The sequence below is a fragment of the Microtus ochrogaster genome, unplaced genomic scaffold (genome assembly GCF_000317375.1).
Source record: "Microtus ochrogaster isolate Prairie Vole_2 unplaced genomic scaffold, MicOch1.0 UNK113, whole genome shotgun sequence".
Lineage (NCBI taxonomy): Eukaryota > Metazoa > Chordata > Mammalia > Rodentia > Cricetidae > Microtus > Microtus ochrogaster.
The window spans coordinates 867,407-890,422 of record NW_004949211.1 but is presented as its reverse complement, the minus strand read 5'-3'; the positions used below and the strand labels follow the sequence as shown (position 1 = coordinate 890,422).

The window sequence follows — 23,016 nt, the reverse complement described above, 5'->3', positions numbered from 1 at the left end:
GCAATTCTTGCATGGCGGTTTGAGTGAGAACGGCCCCACCCTGGCTCATATATTTGAATGTTTGATTCCCAGTTGAACTGTTTAGGAGGGCTTCGCTGGTGTGGCTCTGTTGGAGGAGGTGTATCACGGCAGGTGGACTTTGAGGTTTCAAAAGCCACACCAGGTTCAGTCTCTGTTTCTCTGCCTGCAACTGGCAGATCAGATGTGAGCATTCAGCTTCTGCTCCATTACCATGCCTGTGTGCCTGCCTGCTGCCATGCTCCCCACCATGATGATCATAGATTAATCCTCCGGAATTGTAAGCGAGACCCCAATTAATGCTTTCTTTTATAGGATGCCCTGGTCATGGTGTCTCTTCACAACAATAGAACACTAAGACAGCTCTCTCAACTCTGTCCCATCCAGGGCCTGAATCCCACTCACTCTCAGGCTCACATCTTCTGCCCCAACTGCATTGTTCCCACTATTGAGACACACAGCCTCTCCATGGTCATGTTTATTTAAAGACTCAGAAACACAGGCATCATAGTTTGCCACTACTGTCAATTCATCCAAAATTACAGACTGACATTGGTGTATAATAGAAACAATGTGGGGTTGGGGACATGTGCTTGCACGCTTGTGTGTATGTGTGTTGTACAAAGTCCAAGGGCTTCCGTGTCTACTGGAATGGTTTTGGAGTGCCCAGCCTTATATTCACACCCCACCACAGACCATCTTGTCTTATCTCTCTTGTTCCTTCCTCCAATCTTCTTGGGGCTGGACTGTCCTGTCTCCATGGTGACCCTCAATCTGAAGGGCTGAGAACGATTCAAGGAAAACCACCTGGCCACCAAATGCCATTGTATGAGTAAGAAGCACATGCCACTGGCCAGGATAGAAAGTGAAGTTTCTAGATGGGCTGCTGGCTTCACAGTTTGGTAGCCAAGACATGTGTCCTCAAAGGTACACCAGGAAAGGTACCTCTTTTCTGTTCTGGACTGTGGAATACATGATTTTGAAAGTTAAAGGGTTTGAGAGTATTCAAAATACTTAGACCATGGGGCTCATTGTGTATTTTTACGAGCCCCACCTTGGAATGAGTCCTAGGGCCCTGTTTCCCTCCCAAGATAGTTCCTGTGTAAACCCAGGCTTTGTTAGGAGAGGGTCCCCCTAGTGTTGTCCAAACCTTGCTACTTTCCTCAGCATTCTATCAAGCTGCTACCTCCTCACCATCACGAGAAAGGAGGACAGGTCAAAGTTGACCTGTTGACTGCAAGTCAATCTTGTTGAGGAGGGAAAAGGGGACTTTGATCGTCTGGAAACCAGAGTTAGCTCTGGCTCCACTAAAAACACGTCTCTCCCAGGAAATATCCTGGTATACCTCCCTGGTGACAGCATGGATTTAACCATACACAGATCTGTGCACGGATGGGCAAGTAGTTTAGCAGTGGCAGTGACTAGAGACCTTGTGGTTGTCACTGACCCTGCACACAGGGACCCCTATGCCTAAGCTCATTGGCTCAGAACAGTTTTCTTATGTCCAGTAAGTCTATTATCATGAAGGAAGAGACTTTCCCTAGGCGTCATTGCTTTCATGTGGCGGTCACACCTAGCCTCAAATAGGAACGTTGAGGGTGAGTGGTCCTTATTTTATTAACTAGCCATAGCCCCTGATACCAAAGGCTGGCACAGGGCTGGGTGGTTTTGTAAAAAATGTACACAGAGGTTCACAGATTGATATTTTTGAGGTGAAAAAAAGTGTTTCTAAGTGTGCCACTCACACCTCTTGATGGCCATTTAGGCCAACCTCCTGGGAAGCAAGCTGTTGCTCCAGTGAACTTTACAGGAAGGCCTCAGGGCCAAAGAAACCATCCTGATCCTTTTTCCAGTGTCCCCAGGCCCTGGAAGCCTGGAGTCATGAGCTAGACTCTTATTATCATGGTACCTTTGGTCTCTAGGAGATGGAATTTTGCCTGGCCTGGTATGGGAAGTTACTTATTTTTTTAAATGGAGACAAAAACCTTTGCAAGGTAGTGATCTGAGCTGTTGTAAAAGCTGCATTTTGGCAGCAAGACACACTTTAAGAATGCTATTTTTAGCTATTCTCTCTAAAGCAATCAAAGGGAGCTTCAGGGGTCAGTGTGTGTGTGTGTGTGCGCGCGCGCTTTCCTGCCACACAAAAAGGCAGAATAAATTCCTCAAAACGTTTCCATTTTTTAAAAAATCATAGTCACTGCTACATAGACGGAACATGTGGTTTAGGCTATTGCCAGCAGCTGGGAAAGACCCTCTCCGACTCCACGTGACTGTCTCGGCGGACTTTCTCCCTCACCTCATGGAAGCACCGGGCAATGTTTAGATTTTACAGACAGGAATTCCTCAATATGCTCCCAACTTCATATAGGAATATATAAAACTTTCCTTTGATGTTACCTCAATTTCTTTCCTCGAAGCTTACCCAAGTGGTTTCTAGTTTTACAAAAATCAGCACCAGATGCATGAAAAATATGCAGCGTCTGACCTATTAGAAATATATAAAGTTTAAGACTTGTACGTTAAAAAGGTGCCATAAGAAGGAAGCAATGCAGAGACAGTGGTGGCAAAACCAAAGTGTGCTCCTTATCATCGTGGTAGGAGACAAAGCCATAAGGATTCTGTGGTACCCAACAGGACCCCACTGGACACCTTGGAGACTCAGAGCCCTTATACGAGGCTCCTCAACCACAAATGCCCTGTGTGTGGGGCTTGATGGCAGGTGTCAGAGGTATATAGAGGAATGATGGCCAGGACAGCCGGGGAAGTTACTCTCCATTGCCGTCAGCCCTAGCACACGGCCCCACACTACACCCAGGCTCCCAACCGTGCACCGACTAAGATTGCCTTAGCTGCTGGATGGCACAGTAGTGCATTTGTCTACGTGGGCAACTGTTTCTGTGGTACTGGTCACTGAGACTCATGGCATGATCTTGAAGGACACTCGTGTGCTTTCGATGAGGGTATGGCCGTCACAAGACGACATCCATATGTTACTTGAGGGTATGGCCGTCACAACCAGGATGGCATCCATATGTTACTTGAGGGTATGGCCGTCACAACCAGGATGGCATCCATATGTCACTTGAGGGTATGGCTGTCACAACCAGGATGGCATCCATATGTGCTTTCAACTAGGACTTCAAAACCGCGTCATCACCCCAATCTGGCTATTCTCGACAGGTGCTTTAGAAAGGCCCTGGGACCTAGGTGAAAGGCTTCCTCTGCTCACACAGTGCTTTCTTGGGTACCCTCTCCTGGAAGGCAGAACTGGACATGAGCAGCGGCCTTCAGAAGCTCTCCACAAAGCTGCCTGGGAAGAGGCCCGTGCGGCCATTCCGCTGCAGAGTCCCCTTGAACCAGCCATCTTCATGTTTCTTGTGTACGAAGACGATATCACCTTCCTTTAGTTCAATCTCTGCTTCACTCTGTGGAGGGTAGGAGACCACCACACGGTACCTGGGAGGACAGAAGGAACAGCATGTGATGTGTGTGTGTGTGTGGGGGGGGGTCCTAGGTTATCCCTCTTGTGCCCTGGAGCCTACCCGCCCACTTTGAGCTCTCTATCCCCTCTTCACTCTGTGTAAGTTCTTACAGTGGGGGGTTACTTTGCACATTTTGTAAAATTATCTTTTTAAAGTTTTCCTAAAGCCCTTTAATTTGCCACTGAATCTCCCTTGGAGCTGTTGGTCAGGGAGCCTCCCAGGCATCTAAAATAATACAGGCAGTTGCCACTGCAGTTGGCTGCCACCAGAAAAGATAATCACATGCTCTAATTGTACGACATAGGAAAACCAGGTGGAACTGATGTGGAAGCGTCTTCCCTCTTGGCTAGCACTCAGTATTGCAAGGCACTGTACTATGCAGGGTACTACAGGGAGAACAGTGACCAGCAGCCTTGCTCAGCTAAAGGTGGGCCGGCTACACTACCAACTGGCCAAGCAACACGTGCCAACTGGTACAATAGCGGCAAGTCTACAATGGCGTGTTTCTTGCTCGGAGTTGAGGCCTGCTCCGCAAGAAAGAAATCACATCTTCTACTGTAAACCTGGCCAGAAGCCAGTGGCTGGAGAAGTCGTAGCCCTAGAGAGGAAGCCACAGCTCCTGCCCTGTAAGATTGACATGACATAGTAATCAAATTGCCTTCTGGATAATTATAGTATTAATGCTTCTCCCGAAAGATGAATACTGTTATCAGCTTTGGTCCAAGAGATGCTTCTCCCAAGGGGCAGTGGTCATTGCAGAGACTCGCACTTGGTCACAATGCTCAGAGTAGGTAACAGCTGAATGCTTAGCTGTAGGTGAGATAGCATCATGTCTCCTCCTCCAAGGCTCAGGGGATATTACAGGAGTGGCAGGAAGAATGTAAGAGCTGGAGGGGGGGGGTCAGAGTGCTGTGGAATGCTGTCTTTTGGACATGACATGACTACAGAACTATTTAATATTTATTTATTTTGAGATTGGGTTTCTCTGTAGCTTTGGAGCCTGTCCTGGAACTAGCTCTTGTAGATCAGGCTGGCCCCGAACTCACAGAGATGTGCCTGCCTCTGCCTCCCCACTGCTGGGATTAAAGGCGTGTACCTCCCACCCCCACCCCCGCTACAGAAAGGTATATAAGAAGCAAGAACATCGCATCTTTTGCTTGCTTGGCTTTGCCCTTGGTGCCGAGTTATCTGCTTTGTTGCAGTGGGAGGGTATGGCCTTGTTGGAGGATCTGTGTCTCTGTGAGGGTGAGCTTTGACGTTTCTTGTGCTTAGGATTCAGCCCCGTATCTCAGTCAGCTTCCTGTTGCCCACAAGATGCAGGACTCTGAGCTATGTCTGCATGCATGCTACCATACTCCCTGCTATGAAGATAATGGACTAAATCTCTGAAACTAAGTAAGCCCTCTCAATTAAAGGTTTTCCTTATAAGAGTTGCGATGGTTGTGATGTCTCTTCTTAGCACTAAAAACCCTAACTTAGACAAAAGGCAGGCTGGGAATAAGAAGTATGCCCCAGGGCTTGGGTAAAGAGGAACATTTGATTAAGCTTGATACCTGGCAAACTCTATTTTGCCCAGTCCTCAAGAAGGTTCCAGAACTTGGGTGTTAGTCCTAAAGAGAGGACACAGAGATAAAAAACCCTCACCTCCTTACCTCTCTCTGGGCAGTGGCTTAGGTTCAGGGCGGATGGAAGCCATGGACAGAGTTGCTTGCCGAGAAGGGGACAGAGAGAAATTCAGATCCAAAGAGCCGGCTTTTCTGTGCAGTGGCTCCAACCCAATGGCTCCCTGCATCTCACTCTCTATGGGGCAGGAACCTGCCCTGCCGTGGACGGTCAATGGGGACACTTCAGGGCCCACGGCACCCTGCAGTGAGGTATCCAGGGCCGACTGGGGGTCGTGCGTTGGAGATATAGACGGTGGGGAGCGGGACTTCTTCTTGGTGGATGCCCCAGCTAGCAGCTTCAGCAGCCCACTCTTCTTCTCCTTCTGCAGAAACACACACAGTTAAATGGGATATGTTAGTGTCTCCGGGAGGATCGTCCTGTGCAGAACACTAAAGATAGTCCTGCTAATCTAGTCAGAGGAAGACAGCCAAGACAAGCCTGAAAACTCAAGTGTTGTTCACTGCAACCTGGAAGGAGCATCTCACAAGGCCCCTCCCATGGGAGGGTTGCTGGCTAGGGATCCCACAAAACAGCACTTCCCCGTGATAAGACCTGTGTGGGAGGAACCCAGTCAGGATGAATGCTTTGGTCTGTAGGGGAGATGTTTCCTAGTGGAGCTTCTCGTGGATCTGGACCATACTGTGGCCTGGATCTTCTGAGAGGAGTTCTGGACAGTCTCCATGCCATATCCTACTATTATTTTTCCCTAGTATTAGTTTTTAAGAATTATAGAAAATCTCAGGACTTTCAGCCCAGCTGGGAGAGTAACTACTCTTCACAGGGCACCCAGACATACAGTCCCTCATCCAAATTGTCTTTGGGGCAATTGGTTAAGAATCCTTGGGCATTTAAACTTTCCTCCACACAAACAGCAGTGGAGTATGTATATGTGTGTGCATGCATGTGTGTGTGCATGCATATGAGTGTGTGTATATGCATGTGTGCACAGTGTGGGCATATAATATATATCTGTATAGTGTGTATATGTATATTTGTGTGTATATTATATGTATATAGAGTGTATAATATGTGTATATATAGTATGTGTATAACATGTATGTGTATATATAGCGTGTATGTATGTGTATATATTGTGTATATGCTAGTATATATATAGTATTTACGTGTCTGTATATTGTATGTATATGTGCAGTGTGTATATATAGTATGCGTATATGTAGTATGTATATATAGAATATATAAAATATATACTGTGTGTATATAGTGTATATAACATGTATAAATAGTGTGTGTAGCACGTATGTGATATATATATGATGGGGAAGCTCAACCAATCACATCTGGTTAGGGTGTGGCCACCTGGAGCCCAGGTAGAAAAACCAGAGTAGGTAGGTGAGTGCTCTCTCTACTCAGTGCTTGCTGGACCATTTTGGACTTTGGACCTCCCATTCCTGTAGCGTGAGTTCCCCCCTTTTTCAATTAAGAGCACCGGCTGCTCTTCCAGAGATCCTGAGAATGAATATATATATATATATATAGTATATAATGTATGTGTGGATACAGTGTTGTATAATTGTGATTTTAAGTCTCACGGTGTGTAATGTCACAGGTCTATCTGGCCAGTAACTGAAGCGTGGTCATCTGAAGGCTTCTGGCTTTACTGATGTGCAGTTTTTGGGGTGCTTTGTTGTCTGGGTGGCTACCTGGACTGTGATCTTCCCCTTCAGCAGTCAGAGGGCCATGAGCCCACATGTGGGGGCTGTGAGCATCCTTGTGAGCTCTGCACAGTGTCACGGCAGGTCACGAGGAGCTGCTGGGTACTGTGTGTGAGAACTGAAAAGAAGCTGTCTGCAGGACTGACTGACTAGAAATGCAGGGCTGGGGAGAGGCTGGGATGCTGCAGGTCCAGAGGAATTGCCTTGTCCTAGGCTAGCTTTATCCCCTAGAACAGCCATTCCTTGCCCACCTCTGTGTCAGATCTAATGTTCTGTGACTGATGGATACAAACCTTTTGGAATCTATTAACTTAGCAGACCACTGGCTCCCACCAGCCCAAAGGCTAAGAATGTCACCAGATAGATTCCTAGGCCTATAGAAAACCTTCTCCCATCTGCTATGAGCACCTCTCTTAGACACTAATGTATTTTAAACTTACCTTGATTTATGACTTCCTTTGCTCAGTAAGATTAAAACTTATAAAACTGCTTCCACATTGGAACATGGACTTTAGGATAGGGCATGATCACTCAGAATGGCTCCAGAATAAACTATCTCTTCCCTTTATGTTGCTTCTCCCCCCCCATCAGCATGGAGGGCTCAGGATCCCCCTACTTAGAAAACATCATACATAGCAACCTCCAGTCAGTCACTCCTCTGTTACCTCTCCCTACATGGCTCAGGACCCCCTGAGCTGGCTTTTCTTCCCTTCTTCCCGCACATGCACATGTCAGTCCGAGCGTAGGGCCTGGAGCACTTCATGTCTATTGCTCCTGCAGCCACATAGCCTCGCTTCTTCCAAGAACTTTGCCTACATTTCTTGTGCCTTGTGCCAGGCCCTGGGAGCTGGATAGGAAGTGGAAAATGGAACCAGAGTCATTAGTTAAATGCATGTTGAGTTGGAGCATCTGCCCTGCTGTCTGGGGCTTAAGGCATAGTGTTGCCAAGCTTATGTATTCCCAGGCCACCCTGGGGGTAGAGGCGGGGAGGGGGCGGTGTTCTCAGGAACAGCCACGGGAAGTGCAGTGTGAGCAAAGGGGAGAGGGGATGCCAGCCCCGATCAGGAGTGGAAGGACTCCAGGGTCTGAGGAGGGGGCAGGCTCCCCCAAAAGAACAGCAAAACTTCGTCAGGGGGCAAAGTCTGAGAGTTTGAGTGGTCCAGACGTGCTTCTAAGTGTCCTCCAGCATGCTAGGATGCAGCCTGCAACATTCTAAAAGCTGCAATAGGTCTGTGGTGTAAGGAGGGAAGCTGGGTCCACCCAAGTGTCTAGCCTAAGTCTATCACTTACTCTGAAGGTGTAACCCCCCCCCCCCAGAGTGACAGGTGAAATCTAGCAGCCAACAAAGGCCCTGATGTATATCCTCCCCGCCCTCGACCACCTCTGTGTCTTTATCCATTGGATTATCATTTGCCCGTTTCCTTTTCAACATCCCCTCTGAAATACAAGCTTTGGAAGGGGAGGGGCATTTCTTTTTGTTTACCACAGCACCGCAGGGCCTAACACAGTGCCTGGAACACAGCAGGCACTCAATACTTGTGCACATAGTGCGCTGAGCTCAGCATCAGAGTTGTTAGGGTGCCTGAATAGAGAAGACACTTGGGCTCATTCACAAGGCACTCCAGGCTGTGAGAACCTTGGTGTCCTGTGCAGTGAACCGGAGGACAAGTCCCTGCTACCTCACCCTACACCACTGAGATTCTTGGTGACTACTTCCAGTTTTAATGGTATATATTGGAAAGGGACAGTGTGGCCACGTGCATGGGTAATTTTCCCATCTCAGTTCTTCAGGATGAAACGTGACTCACGATTTTCTGAATTTAACTTGGACAAACACTGATTTCTTGAATACAGAGATTTCTCCAGAATGTTTGCCTTCTGGAGTGGGAGCCTGCCAATGCCTGCAGCATCTAGTAATCCCTTTGCTGTGGGAGCCCTCAGAATAGCAGCCGTCACGCCTGTGCAATGCATGGAAGATAGTGGCAGATATTCTAAGCACTTCCTGGGGAGTCATCACATATGATACTGATAAGGATTAACCAAGAGGCACTTGGCTATATGTGGTGGGGAAGGATTCATGACTCAGTTTTGGGAGGAACATAGGGGAGATATCAGATTTCACAGGAACAGTCTGGACTGAGGGTTTATGTTTCAAAAGGATGGACTGTAGGTTTTCATCTTGACAGTGGATAACTCAGAGTTAACAAGCCTGGCAAGATGAGAATCCCATGTTTCCAACCGACATTCTGGATTCTTGGAGTCCATCTGAACCCTTCTGGAATTAGGTCCCTTATCCCAGCAGCGTCTCTGTGTGGCCAAGATCCAATCAGAGGGGACCAAGGGCTCTGGCCAGGGCAAAGGGCTGGAGGGTAATGGAGGTGTGCCAGAAGCTCCCACCGTGCATATGAAAACATCTCGCCCTCTAGAGCAGCAGCGGTTCTCAACCTGTGGGTTGCCTAAGACCATCCTGCATATCAGATATTAAGTCATATTCCTAACAGTAGCAAATTTCCAGTTACAAAGTAACAAGGAAAACAATGTTATGGTTGGGGAGGTCACTGCGACATGAGGGGTGGCATTGAAGGGTTGCAGATTTATGGAGGTTGAGGACCAACTCCGAAGTCTTGGGGGGGAGGTGTTGAGAGCTTTTGAGAAAACACTGTGCACACATGCTCACACTTGTACATATTCAGTGTGCACATACACCCAAACCTGGACACACATACCCTCTTAATCTAGTTACCACCTGTGCTGGAAGGGTGGCTCAGTGGGCCTGAAGACTCTGTAACTCCAGTTTCAGGGGATCTGAAACCCTTTTCTGGCCTCCACGGGAACGGGAGACACTTGGCACACACATACATACAGACAAAACACAGCACAAATGAAATAAAATAAAATTAAATATATAAAAATCACCACCTGGAACTCCAATATTAAGAGACTGGGGTGGAGGCTAGGGATATAGTGTGTGTGTGTGTGGGGGGGGAAGGTAACGCACTTGGTTAATATGCATGAGCCCCCAGATTCCATCTCAAGAACTTCAGGAGATTTTTTAATGTTTATTGGTACTGCATTGTAAGACATACAAATTGTAAAATATTATTTTGGGTTATGATTAAGACCGAAGACTTAATGTCTTTGTTTTGTGTTGTCCCTGTATAAAATGCAGCCAGAGCACAAAGACTTAAAGCTTAATGACTCACTGCTGACGGGCCAATCAAATGGTAGAAAATTGTCACATGGGATAGGATTTGGTGTTTAAAAATAAATATTAAACTTTTTAGGGACACTATGCATTTCACCAAAATTCATTCATTTAGCTCCTTTATTTTTTGAGATGACATTTTGCTATGTAGCTCAGGCTATCCCGGAACCTGAAATCCTCTCTCCTCATCCCCTTTAGTAGCTGGAATTATCAGCCTTCACCACTATACCTAGCATGAATACATACGCATGCGTGCATGTGTGTGTACACACATACACACCGTCACCCTCTTGGTGCAGTGCCGGCATGTTGGTCTGATAAATACATGCTGTCTGTGTGTATTGTATGTTAACATACACTGCTTGGTCCTGCTGGGGGAGGAGCTTCACTAGCATCCACTAGGCAAATGTTGCTACTAGCTACATCTCCAAAAGATTTCCTTTACTAACCCATGTAACCCCTCAGATTTACCATAGGAATTTTTTGTGACAGTATTTTAGCTTGGATTGTCTGCATACATACCAAACACTGGGTCTGATGAGCATTGCCGGAGGCAGGCAGCTGCAGACAACCCTTCCCGATGGCCTACCTATTGAGAAGGTATCTGAAAATGTCTTTACCCCCTCTCTAAACTCTTTTTGCTTCTTTCACACTCTGTCTGCTGAGTCAGTCAAACTGATGAGTTATTCGAGACTCAGGGTAGGGGTTGGCACAGAGTCAGTCAGGGACTCCAACCTACCACAGCGACAGGGAGCAAGATCCAGATAACCCAGGATAGCCTCAATCTGCAGAGTCACAAGCCACCGCTACGAGGTGATGATCATATAATCTAGTAACAGCGATGCTGATGCTGTTAGCTTATCAGTGCCGATAACAAAGGACTGAGCAACATCACTCATCTTCTTCCTGCCAGGGGCATCCGAAGGCATCTCTTTGAGACCCCAGAGTGGTCTCAGGTGAAAGGTACTCAGGTTGTGTTTTGACCTTGGCGACCTTCGAGAACCTGCATACTATCCAGGAAGCCCAGAACAAGCTTCCAGGCTGCTGCCATGGGACCCCAGGGTGGGTAGGGCTGGAAGCAGGCTGGTCCAGTATTTCAACTTTTGTTATATGTTCTGTATGATGGGCTTTCTGCCGTGAACATGTGATGCTTTGTCATAAAGTGGAAATGTGAAAGGGGGGATTTTGCAGCCCGCTCCTGTGAGCACGATGATGATAGGCGTGAGGCAGCGAGAATTTCTACTGTTAGCTTACAGAGCAGGAGCTGGTCCCCTATGAGGGGCAGCTGGTGGAGGAGGGGGACGGAGAGCCTGACTGCCATAAGGTAATGAAAGGGAGGCCTAGTAGGTGGTGTGGTCCAGGGTCATAAGGTGCGGAAAGAGCAGACTTAAAAACCAGGTGCTTGCATTTGGAGGGTACCTGCCAAGGGGCTTGGTGTCCTCTAGTGAGAAGGAAGGGGCTGGCACACCTGGCTCCCCAGAGGCTGACCAAGATGCTACGGTGGAGGTGAAGTTGTGCGGATGGAAGGAAGGTAATGCTGCTGAGGAGCTGAGCAATAACAGAGATGATGGGGACAGAGATGGTCACAGACGGCTTATGGCTTAGGGAAGATGATACGGGGACCGCAGGCTGAGGACACAGAACTAGGAGCATCACCACTAGGTGGTCTATGCCAAACCTTGCTTTCTGCCCATGTGGAGGGGAGGAGTCCCCGACTGACTTCATGCCTATTGCCATCCTGAGTTTGCTGAGAAAACTCAACGGTTTGACTGGCTCGTCAGACAGAAAGGGAAGAAGCGGAATTCATTTAGAAAGGGGGTTAGGTATCTCTCAGATGCCATCTCCATCTGAGGGGCCATTAGGTAGAGGCGGGCAGGAAGGTCTGGCTTAGAGAAGGGAGAACAGATATCTTCTTCCTGATTAGCAGTGGGAACAACCTCAGAAAACCTGGGCAGATGTGAATGCTTAGGGAGGTGACTACGAGAAACAAAACCGAGGCCCCAAGAAGCCTCCAGACAAGACACGGGGCAGATGGGGACATGGTGTCCTTATCTTCTCTGCGCCTGGCTCCAAGGCACAAGGCTCCACTTGAAAACTCCGTGATGATTACTGTATGTCTGGAAACCTTCCTGTCAGAGACGGGCTTGAGAGAAAGGGTAATTAAAAGCTATGCCCTGCTAAAAGTTTAATGGAGAAAGAGCACGGCTCGGGTTGTGCATGAAAACAGAGTTGCTAAAAGAGCAGAGAAGGTTTCTAGCAGTATAAATGTGCAGCGCTCTTTCTGAGAGAGCAGAGAAATAGTTTCCATAATGAATAGAGAGGCAGAAGTTAACAAGCTTTTTAGAAGAGACAGAAAGGTTGGATGGGGAGCTATCGGGATTAATTAATGTTTAATTTTAAACATTAAAATATACATTCAAAACTCTTGCCCTGGCAAGAGACAGAAGCTGAAAAATCCTGGTTCATGGAGATGGTGGGGAGCAGGAGGCAGCAGCGAGCAGGTACAATCTAACTAGCTTCTCCAGCTTCCCTTGCGGCTGGAAGCTCTGCTTGCTGCGCTGTGGCGTTTTCTTGCTTTGCCGGGTGTAGTCTCTGCTGTGACTTGCTGCCTGCTGCAGGGTGTTGGGCACCTTAGGGAGTGGAGAGGACAAATGGCAGGCAGGTATGGGGCCTTCAAAGAACCACTGTGCTAGAGAGATGGCTCAGCAGTTAGAGTGCTGGCTGCTTCTTCGGGGGACACAGGTATGGTCCAATCACTCACACAGAGGGTCCCCGGTACCTGCAATCCCAGACTTTTCCGGTCTACTTTCATAGCATGCTGATGGTACATTTGGGCAAAACACTCACTCGTAAAATAAATCTCATGTTTGCTTGGCGCCCTCTTTACCCATTGAGTCATGTGCTGTAGCCCACCTAAGAAGCCCGACAGGATGCACGGAGGAGCGGAGACAGTGAGCAGTAGGCACAGAGTGATAACTGGGAAGTTGTGCAGTCTGGATTTGCCTCAGGGTTTGTTGAGTCAGAGTTTTAACTGTGGCTCTAGTGACATGCCATGAGACCTATAGAAGTCAGTGTATGACATCTCAAGATTGGGCTGGCCGCATCCAGTTTGTTCCTATGACAGAACACCAGAGGCTGAGTAGTTTATGAAGAAGAGAGACTTAACTAAGCTCACAGTTTAGAGACTGAGGCAGGTGGGACCGTCAGTTCTGCCCCTGGACAGGGCTTCATGATTGATCATCATGGTGGGTGCACGTGAGAAATGAAGGCGCGCATGGCGAGACAAGAATCCTGAAAGACTTTAGGGGCCAAGTTGCTTTTTTCAAACTTTGGGGAGCTAGCCAGGGTCCCCCAAAACCCACACTAGCCCCTTCTGAGGGCAACAGTCTCAATGACCTAACATCAGCTTAAAGAGGCTCTGTCTCATGATCATCACGAGAACCCTGATTTCAGTGCCTGGGCCTTTAACAGTAGCTGGTATTCAGTGACAGGCATGCTGTACTGTTGCAGTTCACAGCCCACAGGCTCTGAGGTGGTCACAGAGTGACCACCCCACATTCTCAACAGGTTTCCAGCACCTGTGAAACAGCAGCTTAACTGCTTAGTCTCAACCCTTATGGCACCTGAAATACCTCCTGCCCACCCTGAGACCGCTCAATGGAGCGGCTTTCTCTGTACTATATGGAGAGGAAGCTCCGTGACTCAAGGGACCCCGTGACAGGCAGCAGATAGGGTTAGAGCCCTGCCCACTCTCAGGACAGGAGCTGGTGTGTCTTGGGTGTGAGTGATCACACCAGAGCATTTCCTTAGGCATCTGGTACCTCTGCTAACACTTCTATCTTCACAATCCCAATGGGAGGAACTGTGGTGCACTTAGCTTGTTTTAATTTCTGTAGCTCTAGTATCTTCTTGTTGTCTTACTTTAAGTAACTGTGACCGAAACGTGGAGCAGAAACAGCTCAGATGGACAAAGTTGATTTTGGTCCCCTGGTTCAAAACATGGAGTGCGTCATTGCCTGGGCAGAGCGTCATGGCAGCAGGAGCCGTGGGGGGTGGAGGGATGGGGAGTGGGGGTATGGGGGATAGAGGAGTGGGGGGTGTCTGGCCTTTATTTCTTGTTGGACAGAAGCAGAGAATGGAAAAATACAGAAAGGGCCAGGGTGACATAGCGTCTTAGCCTCTCCAGTGACCTACTTCCTCCAGCTGAGCCTCCCCGGCCTTCCACCATCTCCAGTGAGGCTACCACATGAGGCAACTAGTGAGGGATTAATCCTTTTATTAGGTCAGAGACCTCATCATTTAACCATCTGGAAATGAGATTACAGGATAGGCAGAGGAGTGCTTCGCCGATTCCCTCAGCGTTTCTTAATCCAATCAAGTTTGTATTAAAGATGATCCCAGCCAGGAAATGAACCTGGAATTTCCCACATGAGAGGCGAGCGCTCTACCACTGAGCCGTATACCCTTATCTGTGGCGGGTCTGGTTTAGTCGGCACAGAAATGAAGCAAACAGTGGAAACAGCTCTCAAAACTGTTGACGCTGCTTTGTTACAGTATTTCAGACATCCAGCCGCGGTTTACCAATTTACATAAAAACATCAATAACAACAACAAAAACCAAGCAAGGGGTAGAAGAGATGGATCAACAGTTAAGAGTACTTGCTGTTCTTCTAGAGGACTGGGTTCAACTCCCAGCACATTGTAGCAGCTCACAACTGTCCATGACTCCACCTCTAGGTGGGACCCAGCACACCCTTCTGGCCAGATACACATGCAAGCAGAACACCCTTACACAAAATAATAAAGTAAAAAAGCATATTTATTAGTGTGCAAGTTTGTATTTGCTTTTAATAAATGGTAAATTGTTTGTATACCAAAGAATTGTTTGAAAATAAATTTATCGCTTATAGTCATTGAAAAAAGAATGGAATAAATAGAACTCAAAATTCAGCTCTCTGTGATCCTTTGGACACCTCTAGAGACAAGAATATTCTCTGAGTCTTTGAAAGAAAACAGTCTGAATGAGTGACCAAGCATGTCCCAGAAGCTCCAAACCTGAAGAAACATCCCAGCTCCTGGCCTGTGGGTGGGAACGCTGCAGGAAACAGCTACAAGAAATAGATCTTTCTAGGCCTTGTTCAAACTGGGGATATTGATGGAAGCACCGAGCATGCCTTCCAGCTATCAGCGCACTTGGTGCATGGTGACAGGATGGTGCCTGGAACTTGAGACACGAGAGACAAGAGGCACAGCCCTCAGTTGGGCTCCTGGCCCCAAGTCTGGGTGTCTCCAGGGTACTGACATTTGGGTCACCTCTCCACCAGGGTGCCACTTCTTCTTAGTTTCCCATATGGCTGCTCGTTTTCCTTTCTGGTCATCCCCTGGTTCCAGCACCAGGTTGCACACGTTTCTCAGGCCCCTTCACATGAAGCTTTGACACAGGCTTGGCTCCTCATCTTCTCCCCTCCTATGATAGGAATATCTCTATCCCAATGTCTCACATGAACTGTAGGTTTTAAAGATCTTCTAGATCTTAATATAGAAGCCACACAAATAAGACCACAGAAATAAGCTTCAATGAGTCTCCTTCTACACACCCCCAGCCAGAGAGAGCCAGAGGCGAGAACATCGCTGGTCCCAGGTGAGTGGCCAGAGAGTCCGGGGACAGATGAGAGGCTAAGATGGAAGGTTGAAACTCATCTCCCAGAAAGATCTCTATGTCCTTATACTACTGGCACGAGTCTTCCTGTCCTCTCTCTATTCCTTAAAAGAGAACGGCAGCCTAAAAACTAGTCTGTGGGTCTCAGCATGGGCCCTTGACTGATACTGATGGATGCCCTGTTAGCATGACCAATCAGCCGCTCTGGGTGGAGCAGAAGTGACCAATGGAGTCTAACACACAAAACATTCAGACCTTTAAGTTAAGCTAGGTTCTGAAAGTCAAAGGCTCAGAGATACTGGTCTTTCTAATGAACTCTGAAGGCTGCCTGGGCTCGCAGGGAGATTTTTGCAGGCAAGTGTGAAGAGATTGTGAGTGATCATGACGGAACTGACATCACAGCCCTGATCCTGGCTGTATAACGTTCATGTCATGTCTTTAGGACCTGACCCAGAGGAGAAAAGCACTCCCCAGTCCTCAGCAAGGACACAGTGTTCACATTTAATGGCCATGTCACCTTTGGCCCTGTCCATGGGCCATCTTGGTTGGACTCTGCTCCTTGCTACCTTGGTGCCTTTAAACATGAACCTAACTCTTCCGAATCCCAGTCCCACCACCTGTGAAAGAACTGGAAGAACTCACGCGACTTGGGAGGGTTTCTTGGCACTCAAGTGGACTTCATTCATGTGCAGCAGGGCATACCTGGGAGAGGCCACACTTCACCTACGTGCACACCACCATCAGTACGGTTACTTCACAGAGTCTTGGCACCAGGGCGATGTGGACATAAGGCTCCATCCTCCGCAGGAAACGTGGCGTGGGTGGTACCCAGTCATCGCTTCACACTTGGCGTTTACTATGCCAGATAGGAAACGATCACTTCTACTCTGGGCCAGAGGAAGAGCCAGGACACGGTGTTTTCCTCAGAGCCATGGCAAAGGTAGCAGCCTTGCTTCCAGAACCTGGAGCAGAAGCTAGCATGCTGGGGTCTGCTTCCACTGTGATCACAGGTCTGCCAGGAACTTGAATGTGAAAGTCCTTTGGGGGGGGGTTGTCTCAGGCCAGGGTCTAATCAGCGCTCATGTTGGTATCAGGGGTCTGGGCAAGCACAGAAGGGCAGACTTGGGAGTAGAGACTCGGGTGATTCACCCCTCCCCCCATATTAAGAAGATGGTTAGTTTATTTGAAAAGTGAGGAGAGGCATTGTGGAGCTCTGTGTGGTGGACAGCAGTGACCAAGGCCAGCCTTGTTCAGTCCAGGGGACGCTGGAAGCAAGGCTCCCCAGGAAGGGGCAGATGCAACAGATTCCATGTTTTATACTTGATTTAAAAAAAAAATAAAAAACATTGAACACCAACTGGTCAGCTTGCAGAGAATAAGGGATCAGCCTTGAATGGGATGTCCGTATAATATTCTCTTCACAAGAGGCTCAGGGGTCTCCAAGAAAGAAGGGGTGGAATGCTCAAGTTCCTTGCCAGGATCGAGGAAACAGTGTTTACCAAACACAACAAAGCCGTGGCACAGATGAAGTCACAGCAGTTGTGACAGTACACACAAGGCCTGAAGGAGCTCCAGGCAGATAAAATTCCAGGGCGGGGTGGGGAGGTAGGTGGAGGGCGGGAGTAGGTGGGTACGAAATCCCACCCTTAACTGCAGAGACAGAGACAGAGATGGTTGGCTTCTTTAATGACGTGACTGCTAGGAGGCTGAACACAGTTCAGAGCAGACCCTGTTCACAAGACTAACTGGACAACAGCAACTGGACTCCATGTGCCAAGGAGAAGTAAAGAAGGAATCTCAGTGTCTGGTGGGAAGGGATGGGAAGAGTTGGGGAGCTCAAGTGACTAAGTTCAAAATATGTTGTGTAAAAACGCTGTTTAAATAACATTTTACCAAAGAGAACTGTAATAATCCGAACAGGGAAGGAAACAGCGACATTACAGAGCTAAGAGGACACCTAAGAAAATGTGCTCCACCCTAGTTTCTAAATATGGCCCAATACTGTCGCCCAACTCATTACAGAAGGACCGTGGTGCTCCCTTAGCTAGTGTGCCTCTGAGGTAGAGCACAGGGGAAACACAGTCACGGGACAGACTCTGGGTCCACAGTAGCCACACATCTGCTCTAGGAACACGGGTGTCACGACACGGGCTGGAGTTCTGACCTGGTGCAGCTGGGACTCCAGCCATCAGGAGGAACGGGTTACCCAACATTGGAGTGTATGCCCATAGAGGCCCCGGCCTGGTCCTGACCACTACACCCCTTCAGGCCTCTTAGTTGAAGTCTAGACACTTTGGAGTGATGAAGCCCAGCTGCACTCTGTCCACAGTCTGACCTATAGAAGCCACAGTGAGGTGACAGGTTAGGGGTTGGGTGACAGGAATAGCAAAGGACTGGAGCAGATTTCAATGATACTTCCGATGAGATTTTCTGAAGTAGACCTGCATGGTGTAGACCTGCGTGGCGAGCTTTTAGGAACTACTGGCCTGAGTTCAAATATTTCACTATCTTACCATCAGCTTTTGCATCCCCAGCCTCTCTTGTACACCCTGCATTTCCAGTAAGCGAACACAGGCGGGCAACACAGATGTACCCCCTTCCTCCCAACAGACTTTCCTGGAAGTATTTCCACAGAAATATTAAAAACATATATAATTGAAGGCATGCAGTCATCCAAATAATAAATGAGAATTCTGCAAGGAGAGATGACAAGAATTCAGTGGAGTTTTACTGAAAACAGTGGGTTCTAGATACTGAATACAATCAAACTGAACAGCAGGGTCACCAAGGTAGACAAGATAGCATTTCACACTGATGGTGTGGCTAAAAGCTAAGAGGATTGTTCTTAACCTAAGGCATAATTGGGAAGCGAGGTAGAAGGATTGGGGGGGTTATTTTTTGAGACAGGGTCTCATTATGTAGCTCTGACTGTCCTGGAACTTACTGTATACACCAGGCTGACCTCAAACTCAGAGAGCTGCCTGCCTCTGTTGCCTCTGCATTCGAAGCCCTGGGATCAAAGGCCTGCACCATTAAGCCTGGTGCAAGAGAGAGAGAAAGAGAGGAGAGGCAAGAGGGAACGAGGGAAGAGAAACAGAAAGGGGGAGGGAGGGGTGGAGAGAGAAATTAGAACTATCTCAATGGGAGTAAGCAAATACCTTAAGGCCTTAGACTACAGACATTTCAACTGCTTCCTCTAAAGCTTCCTGCCTTCAGCCGGGCAGCTCAGCTTCCACTAAGGTGGAGTCCCTGGTGGTCTTATCCTCCCAATGGTGGGTGACACACTTAGCAACCACTTCCAGTTTCCCCAAAATGCAGGGTCATTCAGAATCTCATCTCTTCAGGCACCCAGTGGAGGCTTGTGGAGAATGCAAGTGCCCTCCAGAGTGTACCAGACCCTTACTTCTGAGTCTGGGATGTAAACCCAGATTAACCCGAAGCCCCAGCATTTTGTGTTAGACTCGACTTAAGAATTTTCCGAAGGGTCTGATGCCGTTTTCATGTAAGGGTCACTTAGTTTCGCTACTCGGGTTACCCAGTGACACTTTCACATCTGCGTTATCAAGTTCCCTACCTTTTGGGGCATCGAGTACCTCCCTAGTACCCAGAGTCTCAGCTTCAGAATATGCCACAATTGTCAACTCCCTTGCTCTTCACTTCAGCCTGTCAGACACTTTGCCAGCACCCAAGGGCATCCAGAGAACCTCTTACTTTGGGGTGTCAATGTCCAGCCTTTTGTGGGCAAAGAAGACTTGCATAATTCAGACAATTTAAGTTGAAGGAAAAAACAAAACAAAACCTCACAAGGCCCTTTCTGGCCGTCACCACATTAATAATCGATTTCTAAAACTTTTGTACTTTGGTAAGAACACTTGCCATGAGATCTGCTCACTGAGGAATTTTTTCTCTTTTTGCTGGGGATGGAGGTCAGACCCCTCTATATACCTAGGCAGCCATATTCTCAACAGCTCCTAGCAGAGCTCCTTATGCACTGTGCAGTAATTGCATGTGCCCTGGGGGCCACGTGACACAATGGATCTCCAGGACACATGTTTAAGTGAGCGTCCAGTTTCGTTTAAACGAGATGAATACACTTGGAAAAGCTAAATTTTACCCCACAAGCTTTTCTCTTTTTTTCATTATGGAATTTTCATCTATTTGTTAATAAAATTCCCTTCAAGTTTTTCTTATAGGTCTACTATGGCTCTTAAAGAAAAAGAGCAGAGTTGACAAAATGATGAACTGCCCAAACCAATCACTACCAAGGTCATCCAAGGTGGGCCAGGCCCTGGTCCTACACGCCAGTGTTTGACCAGTGTGACAATTCTTCAGGAGACGAGGCAATGTCTGGCGTTAATGTGAATTTTCACAGTGGAGGTACAGCAACGTTCTATAGGCAAAGCACCCACACACATAAAATAAAAACAAGTAAATTTTTTAAAAAAGATTATTTTGGCATGTAATCATTGAAAATTACACACATGCAAGACAATGCATCTTGACTATTCCTGCCTCCCCTGGATTCTTCAGGTCTCCCAAGGTCACTTCCCCATCACCCCTCCCTCCCAATTTAATACCCTCCCATTAATTATTATAAACCCACGGAATCCAGTTCGTACCGCCCACATACATGTACACACTATCATGTAGTCAGGTGCGACAAGCTCCTGTGTGTTTTTAAACAGAGGGAAACTGGTTCCAAGCAGAACAGCAGCAGCAGGTGGGTTTATTTAGTACGAGCTGGGGAAAGAGCGGACTCAGTGCGTGGGCCAGCATTCCTGAGGCAGCAGTGACAAACTGAAGCTGTTATTTCCCTTGGCACTTACTGTTGGTACCCGGCATGCCAGGCATTGCCAGGCATGCTTTCTGGCTTTGGAGGATGAGGTGAGTTTTCTCCTTATCTCACTGTGCTTCTCAAGGGAGTCTGATTCCAGGAAAAAGAGTACACACTCAATGCAGGGCCACCAAAGTGTCTGTGAGAAAGGGCTCTTTTGGTACAGCCTTGATGTCAACTACAGAGTGAGTGGCGCTGGACCCTCGTCAGGCACCCCGAACTATTGCCCTTTTCTGACATTTCATGTCTGACCCATCCTTAACTGGCAACTGCTCTTAATATCTTCTTAAGAAGTCACCACTGTGGGGTCACACGTGGTTGTTATTATTACATTAAAGCGATTAGTGAAGGATGGGAATTAAAAGAAGCCAAGCTGTCAGAATCCAGATGCTCATGGGTCCCCACGCTTCTGAGGCTGAGTTGTGAGTCATCAGCAGGGACCAGAGGGAATGTGGCATCCTTCCAAGTCCAAGTAACAGATGGATCATCCACACAGCTCCTGCCTCCCAGAGGACCAGAGGCACGAACTCCGGCTGTAGAACTGTCTTAGCAAAGGAGAACAGGAGGGAGTTTAGGAAGCTCTTGATGGAGAGGACGACAGGATGAGCTCTCTAAGGGCTGTTCATTAGCTATCAAGTCCTCCCCCTTGGCTGTTCTAGACATTACTAGGTCTCCGCACGGTGTTTCCCGACACCTGGCACATGGCTCTGTCAGAATTGTGCCATATCTCAGCCAACTGCCTGTCCTCTTCTGGGATCCATGGTCAGAGCCAGCTCTATCTAGACTAGCTTGTACAGCTCTGGGCTTAGAGTATGGAGCTAGGCTTGCTCTAAGAAGGTGCTACGTGATGAATAAATGATGAACGGAGGGGCAAAGTGCAGCCACACTTACAGAGGGCAGTGCCTCTTCTGGGATACAGTAAGGAAAAGGGTGAAGTCTGAGGACCACACTGGAGAACACACCATGATCAGTGACGATGAGTCTTTAAGACAGGATGCTGCCCTTGTACGTATTAACTGTCACCTGAATCGTCTGGGGGGGAAAAATCTCTTTTGAGTACCCGTTTTTATTAGATCAGTCTGTGGGCATGTTGGTAAGAGATTATCTTGATGACTAGTTGATATAAGAGGTCCAGCCTACTCTGGGTAGCACTATCCCTGGGCAGGTTGTCCTGGTAACTTAGAGAAGCGAGCTAGAGAGGGAGTTGGCAATCAGTCCCCCCCCCCCCCCCGATTTTCCACAATGAGAGGCTGTAACCAGAAGACGTCAGACGTTTCCTGTGAGTTGCTTTTGGTGGTTATCACAGTCATAGGACGGTGGCTGGAATGGGTGTGAGCCAGGGAGCCCGGTAGTTGGGTGCTCAGGCTATGTCTTTACACTGCAGATCTTGCACCTTCTTCCCACCCCGTCTCTCTCGACAGGGAAAGGAGCCCTCCTACAGCTATGCCTTGCCTTGTAGTGACAAGACCTCTAGATCTTTTGATGAAGAATGTCCTCAGCCTGTTTGGCATGGCCCTGCCACCAAGAGGGGACAGGACACACCTTTATAGTCAAAACCGTACATTTTGCTTGACTAACCACAACAATCCCATGCTTATCACTGGTCAAGATGGGCTCTGCCATAACCTCTCCTATAACTCTGCTATCAAAGTAGTTCACGCTGAACAACCTCAGACAGCGGGATAATGCATATCTGCTTACGGGCCCACTGTATCCCATGCACATCCTGGAACATGCTTTGAGCACCCTACGTGTCTAGGTGCAGACCCAGCACAGAAGCATTAACTGAAGTGACCTGATACTGGAAACTGACTCTAAGCATCACACATAGGGTGCTGAAGGCAGCTGGCCTGGCTTTCACAAGTGTGAGGGAAATGTAGGCTTTGGGCTTCGTACAGGTGTGGCCTTCAGCTGGTTTATTGGTTAGCAGCATCCTGGCCAGGCATTTCTGCGTCTGCATCAGTGCCATTGGCTTGCATAGAATGTGTGGATTTACCTTTCATCAGAGGGAAGCTCACAGAGCTATCCCTGTGATGTGATCGAGCTATCCTGGTCCCACTCCCACTGACAGCCCGCTGAGTGGTCATTCATGGAGGAAATGCTATTGTTTTTAGGCAGCCTAAGCTCTGTGTTTTGGTGAAGGAAGACCATTCGAATTGTACACAGCACTGCTCATTGTCAGGCCCTCTGGGAAAGCATCAGTGGCAGATCCACTAAGAAATGTTGCTTAGGTCATGACATTGTGAAACTGGTTCCTATCCCAAAACAAAGGAGTAAGTAGCCACAGCGGACCCAGCCTCATGCTAAGCATCCCGGGCTCAGAGTACACCAGCCCTGTGTTTGATACAGTTGGATCTAGGCCCTGCGTCCTGGTCAATTCCTATCTGCCAGAAATATCCTGGGATGGTGTCCTGAGAAGAAAGCGCTCTCTCTCTCTCTCTCTCTCTCTCTCTCTCTCTCTCTCTCTCTCTCTCTCT

The 23,016-nt window shown here is 48.0% G+C and overlaps 1 protein-coding gene across 1 annotated transcript in view; it reads right to left on the bottom strand.

Moving 5' to 3' along the window:
- Positions 1-490: 490 nt before the first annotated feature.
- Sh3rf3 (SH3 domain containing ring finger 3) overlaps positions 491-23,016 on the bottom strand; it is a 263,936-nt gene continuing 241,410 nt past the window's right edge. Inside the window, exons 9-10 of the mRNA XM_013355309.2 lie at positions 5,153-5,487; positions 491-3,474 (exon numbers count right to left, since the gene is read on the bottom strand). Of these exons, the coding sequence (XP_013210763.2) occupies positions 3,306-3,474; positions 5,153-5,487 (504 nt within the window). The 3' untranslated portion in view covers positions 491-3,305. The remainder of the gene's footprint in view (positions 3,475-5,152; positions 5,488-23,016) is intronic.